The sequence below is a fragment of the Fukomys damarensis genome, unplaced genomic scaffold, assembly GCF_012274545.1.
Source record: "Fukomys damarensis isolate Sample0158 unplaced genomic scaffold, DMR_v1.0_HiC HiC_scaffold_12, whole genome shotgun sequence".
In the NCBI taxonomy this organism is placed as follows: domain Eukaryota; kingdom Metazoa; phylum Chordata; class Mammalia; order Rodentia; family Bathyergidae; genus Fukomys; species Fukomys damarensis.
The window spans coordinates 5,270,780-5,285,474 of NW_022900924.1; the positions used below are offsets into that span (position 1 = coordinate 5,270,780).

A 14,695-nucleotide genomic window follows, 5' to 3' on the forward strand; every position below is an offset into this window, starting at 1 on the left:
ACACTGTGCACCACAGACCGGCCGGGCCTGTGGCTTCAGCTGGCGCCGGAAGAACTCGCTGAGGTTGCGATAGTGGTGCAGGTCCTCCACGGCAGCCTCCTTCATGTTCACCCCGAAGGTCCAGATGTACAGGCTGTAGACAGGCCTGCGCAGCCAGTGCGGCAGCTCCACCTGGTTGAGGCGACCCCAGGCCCGTGACAGCAAACGTGTCGGCACTGACTTGTACAGGGCCACCTGTAGGCCACAGGGCAAGAGGCTAAGTGTAGTTGTCAGCCCAGCCCACCCCCGCCACAAGAAAGGAAAACCAACAGAGGCCACCAGGAAGGCCTAGGTGCCCCAGCTGCGTTTGTGATGTGGCTGTTTCTCACTAGGAACCAGACTGCACTCGCCACTCCTCCTGAGGTTAGAGGTTCGCACAGATCGGGTCGTTTTATTCAATTCTCGCAAAGGTCAAAGAGCAAGTGCCCTAGTACCAGCAGAGGAGATGGACCCAAACAATGTTAACTGCTTGGAAACAGGACATCACACACGGACATGGTACCAGCCCGAGACACACTACGGCAGGAGGCAGTGGCGTGCTGTCCTCGGCACAGGATGCTCCCATCCCAGACCGCTCAAAGGAGGAGGCGCCTAGGAGCATGGGACAGGTCTATCTACAGACCGCAGTGGACACCATCCTTTCTTCACAGAGGCAAGGAGGACATTTTTAGATGTAAATCTGCCAGATGTGTCTTCTGGGCCTAAGAGGCCCTGCAGATCTAGCCAGCACTTAGAGGGCTGCATCAAGGGGCCTACGGGGATGAGAAACATGCCATTTGCTGTCCAGAGTCGTGTGCCTACTCCAAGATGGCCCAAGACCCAGAGGGGCTCATGACCTATTGCCTCAGTGTCCATCCAAATATAGCACTCCCTGGGGCCAGGGATTTAACTCAGTGGTTCCGCCGCTGGCCTTGCAAGCGCAAGGTCCCAAGTTCCATCCCCAGTACCAAAAAACAAATATAGAGCTCCCTGATCCGGCCAGCCTAAAGCAGTCAACTCCTGGCCTCAATTACCCCCGCCTGGAGCCTAGTCCCCAGACACCAGACACCAAGAAGCTGAGGCTTCTTCGTGAAGGCCGTGGAGGCAGCTGCCACTCATAGGCCCGACGGTAAGCCTGGCATTCAGGGTCATCCTGTACCTGAGCCAGTAAATGAAGCAGCCTGGACCCAGGACTCGCCCCGGAGATGGGAATTTCCCCCGTGGGTCCTTTTTTGATCCCTCCAGCCTGGGGCACCTGGGGATGGGCACCAGTCCCACTTGGTGGGGTCCCAGAGCTCTCCTGAAGAGCTGGGCAGCCTCTTAAACATCAGGTGTCACTGCCCAGTAGGAACTGCCTCTGACTGATGCTGCTTCGCCTGAGCACAACCAAGTACCAACTCCCCAAGGTGTACTCTGAATACCACTCTGAGGCCCTAAGGCAGTGGCTCACAGAGCACTGTTCTTGCACCTTCCAGCTGGATGCCCAACCACCTAGAGTGGCCCAGGGCTGCTATGTGACCCTAGGGCAGTGACAACAGACAGCTGCAGCGCTTGATTCACAGGTTCACTACCACTGCCTGAGGCCATGCTTGGCAACCAGCTGCCATGTGCTCTAATGTCCAGTGCGCCGCCTTAGTGTGCTGAAGCTCTTGTACCCATCCTGGTTGTAAGGGCCCAGAAGCAGGGTTTCCTCCTTGGGGTCAGCCTGCCTGGGAGCTGAGGGCAAGAGAGAACCCTCCAGGAACTTTCTAGCGAGATCTTCCCAGAGTGGGGCCAGTGTAGCCTGGTCCCTCCAGGGTGTCCTCAGACTAATGGTCCCATTCCTGAACTAAATCTCTGGCATCCAGGGATTTATTTGGATTCTTCTCAAAATTGCCTCTAAGCTCTGTTCTGCCTGAACACAGAGTCACCATTTTCTGATTGCCCAGTCTAAATTCCTTCCAGAAGCAGAGCCCCCAGTGGCACCAGGGAGGCAGGCAAGGAGCAAATGAGGGACCCTGAATACTCGGTCCACACGGACACCAAGGAACCCGGCCTCAGAAGCTCCCTTGGGCTTCCCAGCCATTGATGCCACCTACCCTACAGCAACCACCATGAGTGAAGGCCCTGCTTCTCTACTTCTACCTGTCCCTTTCTTTGTCTCCTCTACTGAGGCCTACACGCACTTACCCTACTTACAGGCCGCCATCCCACCCGGCTGAGTGGCCGGAGGGCACCAAAGGGTAGGAGGTAGTAGAGGACCGTCAGGGGCCAGGAGCGCAGTTTCAGGGCAGGTCTGGACATACAGCTCAGCTGGCCCAGCCTCCGCCGCAGGGCCAGCTGGGGAAAGTGCAACCTGTAGGGCATAAGCCAAGGTCAGGGGCTGGGGTCTTAGAGGGACCCGGGAACACCCCATCCTGACCACTGCCATCCTGGTCCCCATGCCCTCGGCAAGCTGCCTCTCCAGTGGAGTGCCAGGGCCCAGTAAGTGCTGCAGCAGCCCCTTGTCCCAACCCTATTCTGAGCAAGGGACTTGGCTGACTCATTTCCCAGGCTCTCTACCTGCCAACTGGCTGAGGAGAACCGGGAGTGGGGGCAGCAGGACAGAGAGGTTCAGGCCCAGCTCCTGGTACTTCACAGAGGACCTTCTGAGCACGGGAGAGCCCGGAACAAGGAAGACAAGGTGGATAGCCTGCCTCATCCCCTCAGCCTCCCAGGGCCAGAGAGGGCAGAAAGGACAGCTCTGCCGCACAGGTACCGGGACCTGAGTCCAAACAGCACAACAGTGCACAGTACCGCGGTGCTGTGACCTGGTCAGCTAGGTGAATGCTTGCTGAGTCTCGTCCCCATCCCACGGCAGGACCTGAGCAAATCTCATCATGGCCCCAGCCCTTCTGCTTCCTTCTCTGCTGGATTAAAGGACGGGGCCAGGTAAGACCTCAAGGGGTGTGCGAGCACATGCACACTCATACACCCCTAAAGCCATTCCACTGTCCTACCTGCACGGTCTGTCTACAGCTGGACAAGTTCTCTAACTCACCCATAGGTGTGGGGGGAGCGCACCGCCAGCCACGTACATGACCCCAGGCTTCCTTCAACAAGGTAGTGGGTCCTCTGCCCAACTCCCCCAGCACAAACTCAAGCATTCAGCACAGCCTCAAGCTTCCTGGGAGTTGCAGAAGAGGGGCCCCTGAGCAGCAACAAAGTCCTCTCTGTCACATGCTTAGGCTCAAAAATACTCCCAAAGCCTCAGGGTACCCATCAGAAAACTACACTGCCACCCACTCAGAGAAGGTCCTCAGGACTCAGCTTTCCGTTCTGCAAAATGACTGTATTTAGCTGGACAGTCAGACTGCCATCTGCGACTAAGCTCCCTGCTCCCCGAGTGCTGGGCAAACCCAGGAACAAAGGGGCATCTTGGCAGAGTTCAGAGCTGAACAAACCAGAGCGAGCGCCCTCCGGCCGGGAGCGGGGCTGCAGTCAGGAAGGCGGGGTTCTACTCTGCAGGAGCTGCATCCCCGCGGCTCACCACATGCCCCACTGTCCTCTCTCCCCCAGCCCATTCTATTAGGTCTTTAAAGGGTCTGGGAGGTGGCAGGGGCCAAGCGAAGACAAACAAATGACCGCTCTCCCTCAGGGGCTTCCCGGCCCTGCTTACTGCAGAGCAGCAGAGACCAATCCTCCAGGAGGAGGAGCCCGGCGGCCCCTCTTGTGGGCTGCCTGAAGCAGTGGTCTGGATGTGGAGAAGGGGCCTGGAAACCCCACCTAAAGGCCACCTCCCCCCGACCCCTCCTGGAGGCCCAAGTACCTGAAGCGGGCTCTGCTACTGAGGGCACTCAGGCCGCCCTCGCCAGGCCCTTCCAGCCGTGGGGGCTGACCCCCGGGCCCCCCACTGCGACCTCCACCGCGAGGCCGGCGGAGGTGAACTCTGACCTTCCGGAGGCTGTGGCGGGGCACAGTAGGGTTAGGACGCGGCGGTGGACAGCATCTCACCATTTCGCTGCTGCTCGGAGCTCTGGTCCTCGCCGCGCCTCTGACTGACACATCCTGGGCCGGCACAGGGAGGCGGCGCAAAGGCTCCTGCGCTGGCTGTGGCTCGCTCCCTCACTCGCCTTTGTTTTTCCTTCCTTCCTCCCCTTCCCCCCTTGCTGGAGGATCTCCTGTGCTGTCACTTCTCAAGGGACACTGATGGCTGGCGCTTCCCGGCTCGGCTCAGTCTCAGTCGCTCACAGGACACAGGTTAGGACGGTCAAGGCTATTGCAAACAGACAGGCACTGGTCACACAGTTGCTCAGGCTTGCAGCTCCTACGCTCAGCCCACTCTGCTTGGCCACCTGCCTGTTCCCTGCTGCCCCAGGCTGAGCCACAGTGCCCGGCTCACCCAGTCCCTTAATTCAGAAGGCAGAAGAGGCCCTGGGGCCACACACTGTAGAGATCTATGGCAGGAGGAGAACCAGACATCGCCGGGGCTTCCAGGCGCCACAGGGCTCTAAAAGAACAAGGTGGGAATCTGAGCCCTGTGCTCCAGGCTGGGGGCCCCTCCCTCACCAGGACCTGACCCATTTTCCATTCAGGTTACAAAGCAGTATCTGAAGAATGAAAGTAGCTGGCTGTCAAACAAGACACCTTGGTCAGAACCTGGGCATCAGGTCCGCTCCAGCTCTCTTCTAGCCTGGAGCCCCAACACCTAGTTCTGAGCCCATCGCAGCCTCCTCTGGAGCTGTGCACTGGGTGGCCTCTGGAAAATCCAGCCTGGCCCTGGGAAGAGGCTACTACGGAAGCCCAAACCATTCTGCTCTGCTTTTTCATCTTTGCTTCAGAAAATCACTTTGGCTCGGCTCCTCCCCCACCATCCATCTACAGGAACCATCCTGCCTGGCCTTCCCACTGCACAGATAACAGGGGGAGAAGAGCAAATATTCCACAGCTGTTGCTGTCTCAGCCCAGGGCAGTCAAGGTTGCGGTGGCGTGGTGGGGTGGGCTGACACAAGGTGACAGGGAAGGATGTCCCCGCTGCTGTGACTCCTCTCCACCTGGCCTCCAACTGCAACCACAAGTCTGGGAAGGGAGCAGGCACATCTCACTCACTACCTTTGGATGAAGAAATGTGGGTCCCAAGAACTGCTAGCTGAGGCAGAGTGGATCCGTGGGAGGACCAGCTGGTGCTGCTAACACAGTGACAGAGCAAGAGGTCTCACTGCAACATTGCCAGCCACAGTGATCTATCTGCCATGGTCAGGTCACTCCATTCTGCCTATGTATGGAGCGCACAGCCACCATTCCTGGGGCCCCAGACTCCCCAGCGGCCAGGGAAACAGGCCCGAGGGAAGCTAGGCAGTCAGGGTGAGCCTGGTGTCTAGCTCCACAGAAGGCTCTTTCTCTGCTCTATAAAGCACAGGCTGGGAGCAGAGGAGCTGAGCTTACACCAGGATTCGTAGGGAGGCAAGCATGGCCTTGTGGGATGGGATGGGAGAAGGGGACTCTGGGAGCCCCAACCTCGACAGGTTTTCTTTACTGTCCTACCTTGTGGAACACTAACTACAAGAGCACTGAATGTGTCAGGCAGGAGCCCATAAATCCAGCTTGGTTCTCAAAGCAGATTCCTGTGGTAACTACTCTGGCATCTCATTCTCTCATGGCCGTGCCTGTCCAGGTTAGTCCCTGCTGAAGACCAGAGGCCTTTGGTGCCAGAGATCTGGCAGGCTAGATGGCAGTACTCCTGCCTCGGAGAAGAAGCTCAAGGGGACCAGCCTGAGGAGCTGCTTCTGTAAAGACAGTAAGAACTGCCCTGAGGAGCTGGGTCACCCAACTGTACTGGCTCACGGGGGAAGGCAGGGACAGGCACAGGTCCTGGTCGTCATCATTGCTCTCCCTCTTCTAAAGTGGGGCATCGACATCGAGAGCAAGGCGTCCAAGTTCCCCCAAACACTATCCAAGGCCCTGAAGGCTGGCCACTGGCTCAGAGCTGCAGAAAGGAAGGGAAGGAGCCCCTGCAGTCTCTGCCTCATGTCTCAGGCAGAGCTGCTTCTTGCCCAGCGGTGCTTCCAGCCTCCCCATTCAGAGTCCACTTGCCCTCTACCTGTGACTGCCCTTGGACTCAAAGCCAGAGACTTCACCCTCTTTGACCCTTGAGTACTCAGGCCCGGACTGGGGACCATGCAAAGAGGGGGACCTGAGGCTGGGCACAGTGGGGACGCTGACATCTTCCCTCCCTTCTGAGAGCCACGCACATTCTGTGAAGGTGAGTTTCTGTGACCGTGGGACTTTAAAGCTCTGCCATGATGTTGGGGCCGGGCACCTAGAACACAACCCAGAGAGCTTTGTGGTGGCCAACAATGTGGTCACTGCGGCTCGGGCTGCCCGCCTTCACCCCTGCCCAAGAGCTTGGGAGGGCTTGGCAAGTCATGGGTGTTCATCCGGGAAATCTCTCCCACCTACTTCTCTCAAGGTTCAGACCAAGCTGCCCAGAAAGCCTCATTCCACCCTAGTTCCTAATACCTCACCTTACTTTCTAGAAAAGCAAATCCACACTCTGGAAAAAGAAAGGTAGGGCCTTAGGTGCGGGTTCTGAAACGGTTGCCCAAACCACAGGGGAAAGCGCTGCCCTGTAAGTAGGAAGCAATGGCTGATGTGACCACAGGTGTAAGGGTCAGCTCTTCACGACATACAGCTGTGGCGGCTCGTACCTGAGGGCCAGGGTCACCGCTCCTGAAGCCTAGGCTCAAGCTTCTGGTGCCCAGATCACATGTCTACTGCCACTGACCACATCGCCTCACTCCGCTGGGCTAGGACCACTTCCTCCCCAGCTCCCCTAAGGCAGGGCCACCCAGCAGCTGTACCCAGTGGGGTGACCAACCCCTCCTCCCTCACACTCCCAGGGCTAGGAGTGGATAAAACTTTGCAAATAAGGGAACAGAAAATGCACTCTCCCTTGGCAAAACAGTTGAGTCATCCTGGAGCCTTGAGGGTAAGAGGGGCCAGGGAAGGACCCAGAGGGGCCCGTCATCAAACCAGTGGTTCAGGGGACTCACGTAAGGGGGTGGGGATAACAGATTAGACCTGTCTGGGTCTTTCTCAGTCTCCCAAAGAAAAAAGTTCTGGCACCGGTGGGGAACCCTATTAAGATGCTGTGTGCCCCCTGCTCCCAGCCATCAGACGGTGACACGGAGCCTGGCAAGTCTGGACCTCTGGGCCTCCAGACGAAAGAAAGGTCTACTTCCGTCCCCTTCAGGTGCCAGCCCCCACCCCCACCCCCGGGCAGGAAGCAGATCTGAGGAAAGGCTCACTAGGGGCCCGGGGCAGCGGGCTGTGCTAGACCAGCGCTTCCAGCATTTGCCTCACTTCCCGTCACGCTGCCAGCAGAGGATGTTACAGAACGTGGAGGAAGTGAGCTCACGCAGCCGAGTCCCGGGATCTGACAGGGGCTGCAGACGGCCACAACTTGACCCACCCCGTCCGAATAGGTCCCTCGGGCCCAGGGGGCCCCATCCCTCCTAGCTGCCGGGGCGGGGCAGGGCACCTTCCTGAGAAACTGCCTCTGCCGGAGGGCACCTGTGGCTCCCGTGGGTCACTCACGGCAGGCGAGTCCTACTCCGGCTTGCTTCCGGCTCGGGCCTCCAACTCGTCCAGCTCTGGCCCGGACGGCTCGGGAGTGGTGGGAGCTCGGGTTCCAGCCACTAGGGCCCGGGGGGCGGGGGCAGGAGAGCGACAGCGGCACCGTTACAGCAGTTAAAGCCACCGCTCCTCCCGAGCGCCTGCCAGGCCTGGGGAGCGCACGGGCTCCTTTAAGGGGAGGAGCCACGGCCCGGGAGGGGGATCGGCCGGCAGGGGCTCCGCCCTCCGGTCAGGTCAGGCAACGCCCTTCCTGGGGCGCAGTCCCTCCGGCTCTGGCGCCCCCAGAGGCTGCCGCCTGCCCCCACCCTTCCCCCCGTCCTCTAGGCTGGGATACTGTGACAGACAAAAGACTCAGACTCAAAAAGAGATGTAGAGCAGTGAACAAAAGCAGTGTTAAGCTCAAAAAACTGCAAGAGCCAGGTGTGGCGGCACACACCTGTAGCCCCAGCACTCTGGAGGCTGAAGCAGGATCACCGTGAGTTTGAAGTCAACCTGGGCTACAATGGGAGTTCGGGCCGGCCTGAACTACAAAGGGAGACCCTGTCTCAAAACAAATAAAACAGGTGCCCTCTCTCTCTCTCGGCCGCCCATCCGCAGGAGCGGCTTTGTGTGCTCCTTCTGACCAGGTTTTTGTGAAGAGGCAACTCAGAAGACTCAGGACCTCGAGATGGCCCAGGAAAAACCTGAGGAGGGGGGTCAAGACTGAGACAAACGGCGCATACTCATAATACCAGCACTACTCAGGAGGCTGAGGCAGGAGGATTGCCACGAGTTTGAGGCCAGCCTAGGCTACATAGTTCAGGGCCAGCCTGAACTACAAAGCAAGATCTTGTCTCAAACAAACAACCCCTGCAAACAAGGATCATATCAGTTTTGGCGGGGTGCCAGGGATGAAACTCAGGACCTTGCGTTTGGGAAGCAATTTGAAGGTGGTGGGGCAGGATGGTTCTTTGGTCCAGTTTACAATTCAGAGGCACAGGGCTGGGAATTTAGCTCAGTGGTTCCGTCACCTGCCTTGCAAGCACAAGCACCAGAGTTCAATCCCCAGTACCAAAAACAAACAAACCAAAAAAAAAAAAAAATGCACACACCACTTAATAAACTAATGAAAGTCTATTGTGAGCCACAGGCGAGGTAGATCAGATTCCAATTTGATAGCCAATCAATGAAAGAGACATCTGCACATTTGGAAATGGAGGGTAAAGGTCACTGATGTGCTCCAGCAGCAGACGAGGTGTTCACTAAACTGCAACAACTCTACTCCAGAACGCTGTCCTTACAGCCCAAGAATACATTCTCAATTAGAAAACTGCAATTTGGTCCCACCACATCCTGACTATAATAGCACAGCTTTCTCCATTCCTTCCTTTACCCCTTCCCCATTCCTTTACTGTACATAAAGTATCTGGTATATGTGCACAAGAATACTGCTGTTTTAAAAACTAAATGGCCAATGATGTTTCGACCAACAGCAAACGGAGATAGGATGGAGAAGTACTGGATCTGTGAAAATAATCCTTTCTCCATTAGTGCTGTGCTCATCAGTGCTAATCTTTATATTCCAGTAGGTTATTTTGCTCTGTTTTGTTTGTTTGTTTGAGACAGGGTCTCACTATGTAGTTGACACTGACCTGAAACACACTATGTAGCCCAGACTAGTCTCGAACTCACAGTGATCCTCCTGCCTCAGCCTCCTGAGTGCTGGGATTACAGGCGTGTGCCACCACGCCCGGCTGCTCTCACTGTTTTAACAGAAAAGGTTTTTTTTGGTACTGGGATTGAACTCGGTTCCTTGAGCTTGCGAAGCAGGTGGCGGAACCACTGAGCTAAATTCCTGGCCCAGAAAAGATTTTTTTAAACATAGAAATCCTTGCCTACCTTGTTTGATTGGAGAATTTTAATGTTTTCAATTATTATTGTAAAACCAAGGGCAATTTTATAACTTTTTTTAGGTAGCTGTTACATGTGGAGCAACCTGTCCTTAAGTAGGAGTAAATTACCTTAAAAAAAAAAAAGAATACTAGATAATTTTCCCTTTAAGTGTCTTGATGTTCAAATAAAGTTCTTGTTTAAAATGAAACAAAACAAAACGAGAGAGACAGAGACAGACAGGTGAAGTACAGGACTCTCCTCTGCTGGGATGAAGGGGATGTCTTTGTACCTCCCCCCTGGATTAGAGGGTTCCCCATGTCCGCTGAGTCAACTGCCACAGGGTGCCAGGCACATGCCCAGCAAACACAGCACATTCACACGTGGAATGAAACAACTTAACATTTTCTAGAGGAAGGGGAAGAAGGCTGTGGAGATCACTAAGGTGCCTCATTCATGACATGGAGCCAGATGGCCTCAGAAGACTGTCTTTTCTTGCTGAGCTACTACAGCACAATTCAACCCAAACTCCTTGTGACCACTGAGTATTTCCTTTCTAATCATCTTTCTCATCTGAACATGAGAGCTCCTATAAAGCTTGTGAAGAGATGGAATAGGTGGCCCAGGTGGCCTGGAAAAGAATCCAAAGGTGAGGTGCAACACAGCCCCACACACCTGCCCTCCCCACATGGGTCCAATGCAAGCAAGTACTATGTGACAAGCTATAGACAGCTACAGCAGCGGGGAGAACACACATCAGGGCCTCCCTCAGTAACTTCCATGATATTCTCCACCTACAATGCACCTGTGGGAATGGAGAGGCACAGCAAGCCTGTAAGTTCAGCCCTAAGGGGCCTCCGGTTTTGGTACAGGGCGGGCAAACACCTTACACATATACATATATAAGCTGCCTCTCATGTTCTCTTAGCCTAAGTCATAGCATGCACCAGTGATCATCCCAGCACTGCCAAATTCCAGATTTCTTTTGTACCAGGAATCAAACTTAGGGCCTCAAGTTTGCCACGAAGGCGCTGTGCCACTAAGCTACATTCCCAGTCAAATTACAGAAACGGTAAGGTCCCAGAAAACCACCCTGATTCCTCAAAGTCCCCAATAGTTGCAGACCAAGCCTCTCGGGTCCCACTGAATACAGTATGGAACCTAGCTCAACTCATACAGGGAAAAGGAGATCTGTGGATCAAAAGCCCTGGTTTTATATAAACTCTGCCTTCCATTTGCCAAGGAATCTCAAACTTGGACATTCCACCGGGCAGAATGGCTACTAGGGCTCCCTAATCATTCTAAGACTCTGGTATTTAGAAAATCCACAAACCAGCCAACCCACCACTGTTTGCACTGAGATCAGCCCCCGACTATACATCTTTTCAGTAGGGAAATGCTCAATAATTAACAAACAGATTTCTGGAAAAAACACAAAATCCCTCTGGTAAGTTATTTTTCCACCATGAAAGAGGTTCCCTCGGGCCAATGAGTCCTGAATTTCCACTCCTTACACCCATGTGAGACTCCTCTGGGTGGGACTGCCATCTAGTGCCACCGGGAGGCTCTGCAAACCCCGAGGCCATTTGGCTACCAGTACCTGAAGATGGAGACAGGGATCTCAATCATCCATGAGTGCTGTCTGCTAAGTCACTGCTGGGAAATTTTCAAGCACCCATTACCCCAAAAGGATGTCCTGCACTAGGGGATGAAAATAGCTAAGGGAGACGGGTAGCAGGTGCCCTTAGATAATGCTCATATGCTGGGAGTCAGCTGGGGCCCTTCACGGAACACTAGTGAGGGTCAGTATCTCAGGTTACTACGTGAACCATAGGCAGGTCATCCTAGAAGTCTAGGCAGGGAGCCCAAACAAGCCAGTCCCTCAGGAGATCTCTCTCTACATAAGGTTCTGCAGGCCCTATCCAGTTCCCCTCTCCTGCTGAGGGATGCGTGTTGGCAGCCACAATGGACCACTTGTAGTATGCTCCCTGTCCATGCAGAGCCCCCCAGCAGCTCCCTAGGGGACCTGCCCAGGCACCAAGGTGGGTACTGTTGTGTGGAGAAGACTAGCAGAAAACTTCCTTTCACACCAAGAGCGTCTGAGTCACCACCCTGGAACTGCTTCTGGCCCAGGAGTCTGATGTTGTTTTTAAGTTCCACATCTTCAGCTCTTCACATAAGGACTGCTCAAAGCTTGGGGAGCAGTTCTGAAGAAGTTCAGGCACAGAGCTATACCTGGGCTGAGGAAGGCAGAGGTAAAAGGACTGGAGTCAGGGTCAGGGGCCTGGGGTTTGGCAATGCCACCAGGGAAGTAGCTGCACGCCACACTTCCTCACACACACAACAAAGGAGGGGTCACCTAGAGACTCTGCGATTTCCCCCTGCCCTTCCAGCACTGTACGAAAACTGCTCCAGAAATTCAGCTGTTTCCCTGCCAACCTCTTTGCCCTCTTGTATTTTCTCAACACCTACCAGTCATGAAATAAAATATAGTACTAGATCTCTACCTCCTCCCTATATGCGAGCAGGTATTTACCTACACATCATTCTCACTGAATGACTGTGTGAAACAGTGAATAGTCCTGGCTCTTTCCCTGTCGTTTGCATGGCTGCTCCCCTACCACCTCAGACCTCGCTCACTACAGGACTCCACGCTCAGGCCAAAACCAAATCATCACACTCGTCTTATTTTTATGGTCAGATGCACATTATGTAGAGGATTGGTTTCCTAATGCTGGTAATGTACTTCCAAAGAACTCAGAGAAAGATAAAATGTACAGGCAAGGAGATAAAGCAGACATTACAAAAACACTAACAACTATTCCACCGAGGTGGTGCATATCCAATTAACTCACTCTCTCAACTCTTCCATTTAGAAGTGTCCAATTTTTGTTTTGTTTTGTTTATGGTCCTGGGGATGAAACTTGGGACCTTGCGCTTGCAAGGCAGGTCGCGGCACCAGTAAGCTAAATCCCCAGCACTAAAAGTGTCCAATTAAAAATTAGAAGAGGGCCAGAGATTTAGCTCAGCAGTGCCGCCACCAGCCTAGCAAACACAAGGACCAGAGTTTGATCCCTGGTACCAAAAAAAAAGAACTTTAAATCCCAGAAAACCCTCTAAATTATATTACTGGATACATTTTTAATGTATCTGAGTAATTGCAGGGGAGTATGAGAAAACTGTTCTGAATCATATCAAAGAGAAAATGTTTATTACAAAAATGTTCTGATTATATACCATGTAACAGTGGAAAAGTGTTACACAGACTAGAACTGTGTAAACTAGGCCTTTAGAGATGTTGCCATTAAGCAGAGTTATTTCAATAATTTGTTGATTTGGAGGAAAGTTGTTTCCAGTTTGTTGGTAGAGAACAGTAACAAAATTGTTTTTTTCAGAAAATAATTTCTTCATAAAGATTTTAAAAATATGTGTATCTAATAGTACAAAATAGAATAAGCACCATAGTGCATAGAAAACAATGTGGAGCCAGGTGTGGTAGCGCACGCCTGTAATCCCAGCACTCGGGAGGCTGAGGCAGGAGGATCGCTTTGAGTTCAAGACTAGCCTGGGCTACATAGCAAGTTCCAGGTCAGTCTCAACTACATAGTGAGACCCTGTCTCAAAACCACCCCCCCAAAAGAACCTCAGTGTGACAATATATTAATGAATACATGAACAATGATTTCAAAAATAAATAATATTACTGGAGAGAAAGATTCAAAAGTGATGTTCTCCACACAAACTCTCTCCCGATTTGAGGGGAACATACAAAGCTGCTGTCAGTGTGTACCCCACAGCAGGTACCCTGCAGCTGCTCCACACGGAAGATCAGGACTGAAACATAAACTCATTTCCTGTCCACTCAGCCCAGCTGCATTACATGCCCCATGTGTCCAGCTCTGCCTGGGTGATGGTGTTTCCCTGGAGCTCTCCAAGGCTGACAAGGGAAGGCAGTTGTCAATCAAGGCTGGCTTTGCAGCCAAAGTCCCTCCTGTTTCCACAGTCACCTCCAAGGGCCAGTGAGTCTTGGATGAGGAGGAAAAATCCTTGGGACTGAGTTGTGACTTACAGGTGGTGGCCAGAGAACATTTCCATTAGCTTCTTCCTCTGCAACCCTGCCTCCCCCATACACCACGTTCCATCAGCCCAGCTTTCCCACCATGGGTGCTTCTGTGAGCTGGTCCAGGAAAGAGGACACCACCCAACTCCACACGCTGGAGAACACAGGGAAGTTGTTACTAGACTTCATGCTGTAAGGAACTTGAATACTCCAGATATTAATAGAAAATCCCAGGAGTCACTAAACTGTACAATTATGCACTTTCCTAACACACCCAACACAAAATGTCACAATGACTTGGGGTCTGTAGACACTACCAACTTCCTGTCCTTTGTTTTGTTTTGTTTTTTTGTTTTTGTTTTTTGAGACAGGGTCTCACTAGGTAGTTGAGACTGACCTGGAACTCACTAAGTAGCCCAGGCTGACTCACAGCGATCCTCCTGCCTCAGCCTCCCCAGTGCTGGGATTACAAGTGTGCACCACCACGCCTGCCCCTATCCTTCTAATTAACTATATGCCTATAATCCCAGCACTCTGGGAGGCTGAAGCAGGAAGATCATGAGTATTAGGGCCATACTAGGCAGCTTAGTGGCTGAGACCCTGTCTCAAAATTAAAAATTAGGGCAACCCACTTGGGACTCCTCCTGTTCTCAGGAGCTGTTCCTATTCCCCAATAAACCCTTCCTACTCTTAACCTTCTTTGTCCTTTGGAACTCATTCTTCAATTTAGTGAGACAGGAACTCAGCACATTTGATTGAACTGATGGTTGGTTTTCTGCTTGACAATATGGTTGTTTTTGTCTTTGGAGACATGTTACTAAGGACTAGACTTACTAAGGACTAGAGACTCACCCTGGGAAAGCTTTTTGTCTTGATTGTCTTTCTGTCCTTGAGATGATTAGGACTTAGATCTCGTGTTGGCCACAGAATCACTCTTCTGACCCCTCTCCACTGCTCTGCCCCTGAGAAATAATGCAATTTACCACAGTAGTGGTAACCCATGAAACAGCTCTCCCCTGAGACCAAGGTGCACAAAGCAGAGGCAACACAAAGGAACTCTGAGGGAGCACAGCTCAGACCCAAGAATGTGGGGCAGGTTCCAAGAAGCCCTCACCTTCCGATCACAACAGCAGCTCTGCAGGGGTGTGGGGGGTC

At 53.2% G+C, this 14,695-nt stretch overlaps 1 protein-coding gene across 12 annotated transcripts in view; it reads right to left on the bottom strand.

The window, feature by feature from the left end:
• Pisd (phosphatidylserine decarboxylase) overlaps positions 1–14,695 on the bottom strand; it is a 39,700-nt gene that overhangs the window by 3,038 nt on the left and 21,967 nt on the right. For 3 of the 12 annotated variants that reach the window (XM_033762337.1, XM_033762340.1, XM_033762339.1), the window contains exons 2-4: positions 3,806–4,252; positions 2,188–2,353; positions 55–234 (exon numbers count right to left, since the gene is read on the bottom strand). In XM_033762337.1, coding sequence (XP_033618228.1) covers positions 55–234; positions 2,188–2,353; positions 3,806–3,993 — 534 coding nt within the window. In that variant the 5' untranslated portion in view covers positions 3,994–4,252. The other 9 variants (XM_033762335.1, XM_033762334.1, XM_033762338.1 and 6 more) reach the window with 9 other exon arrangements.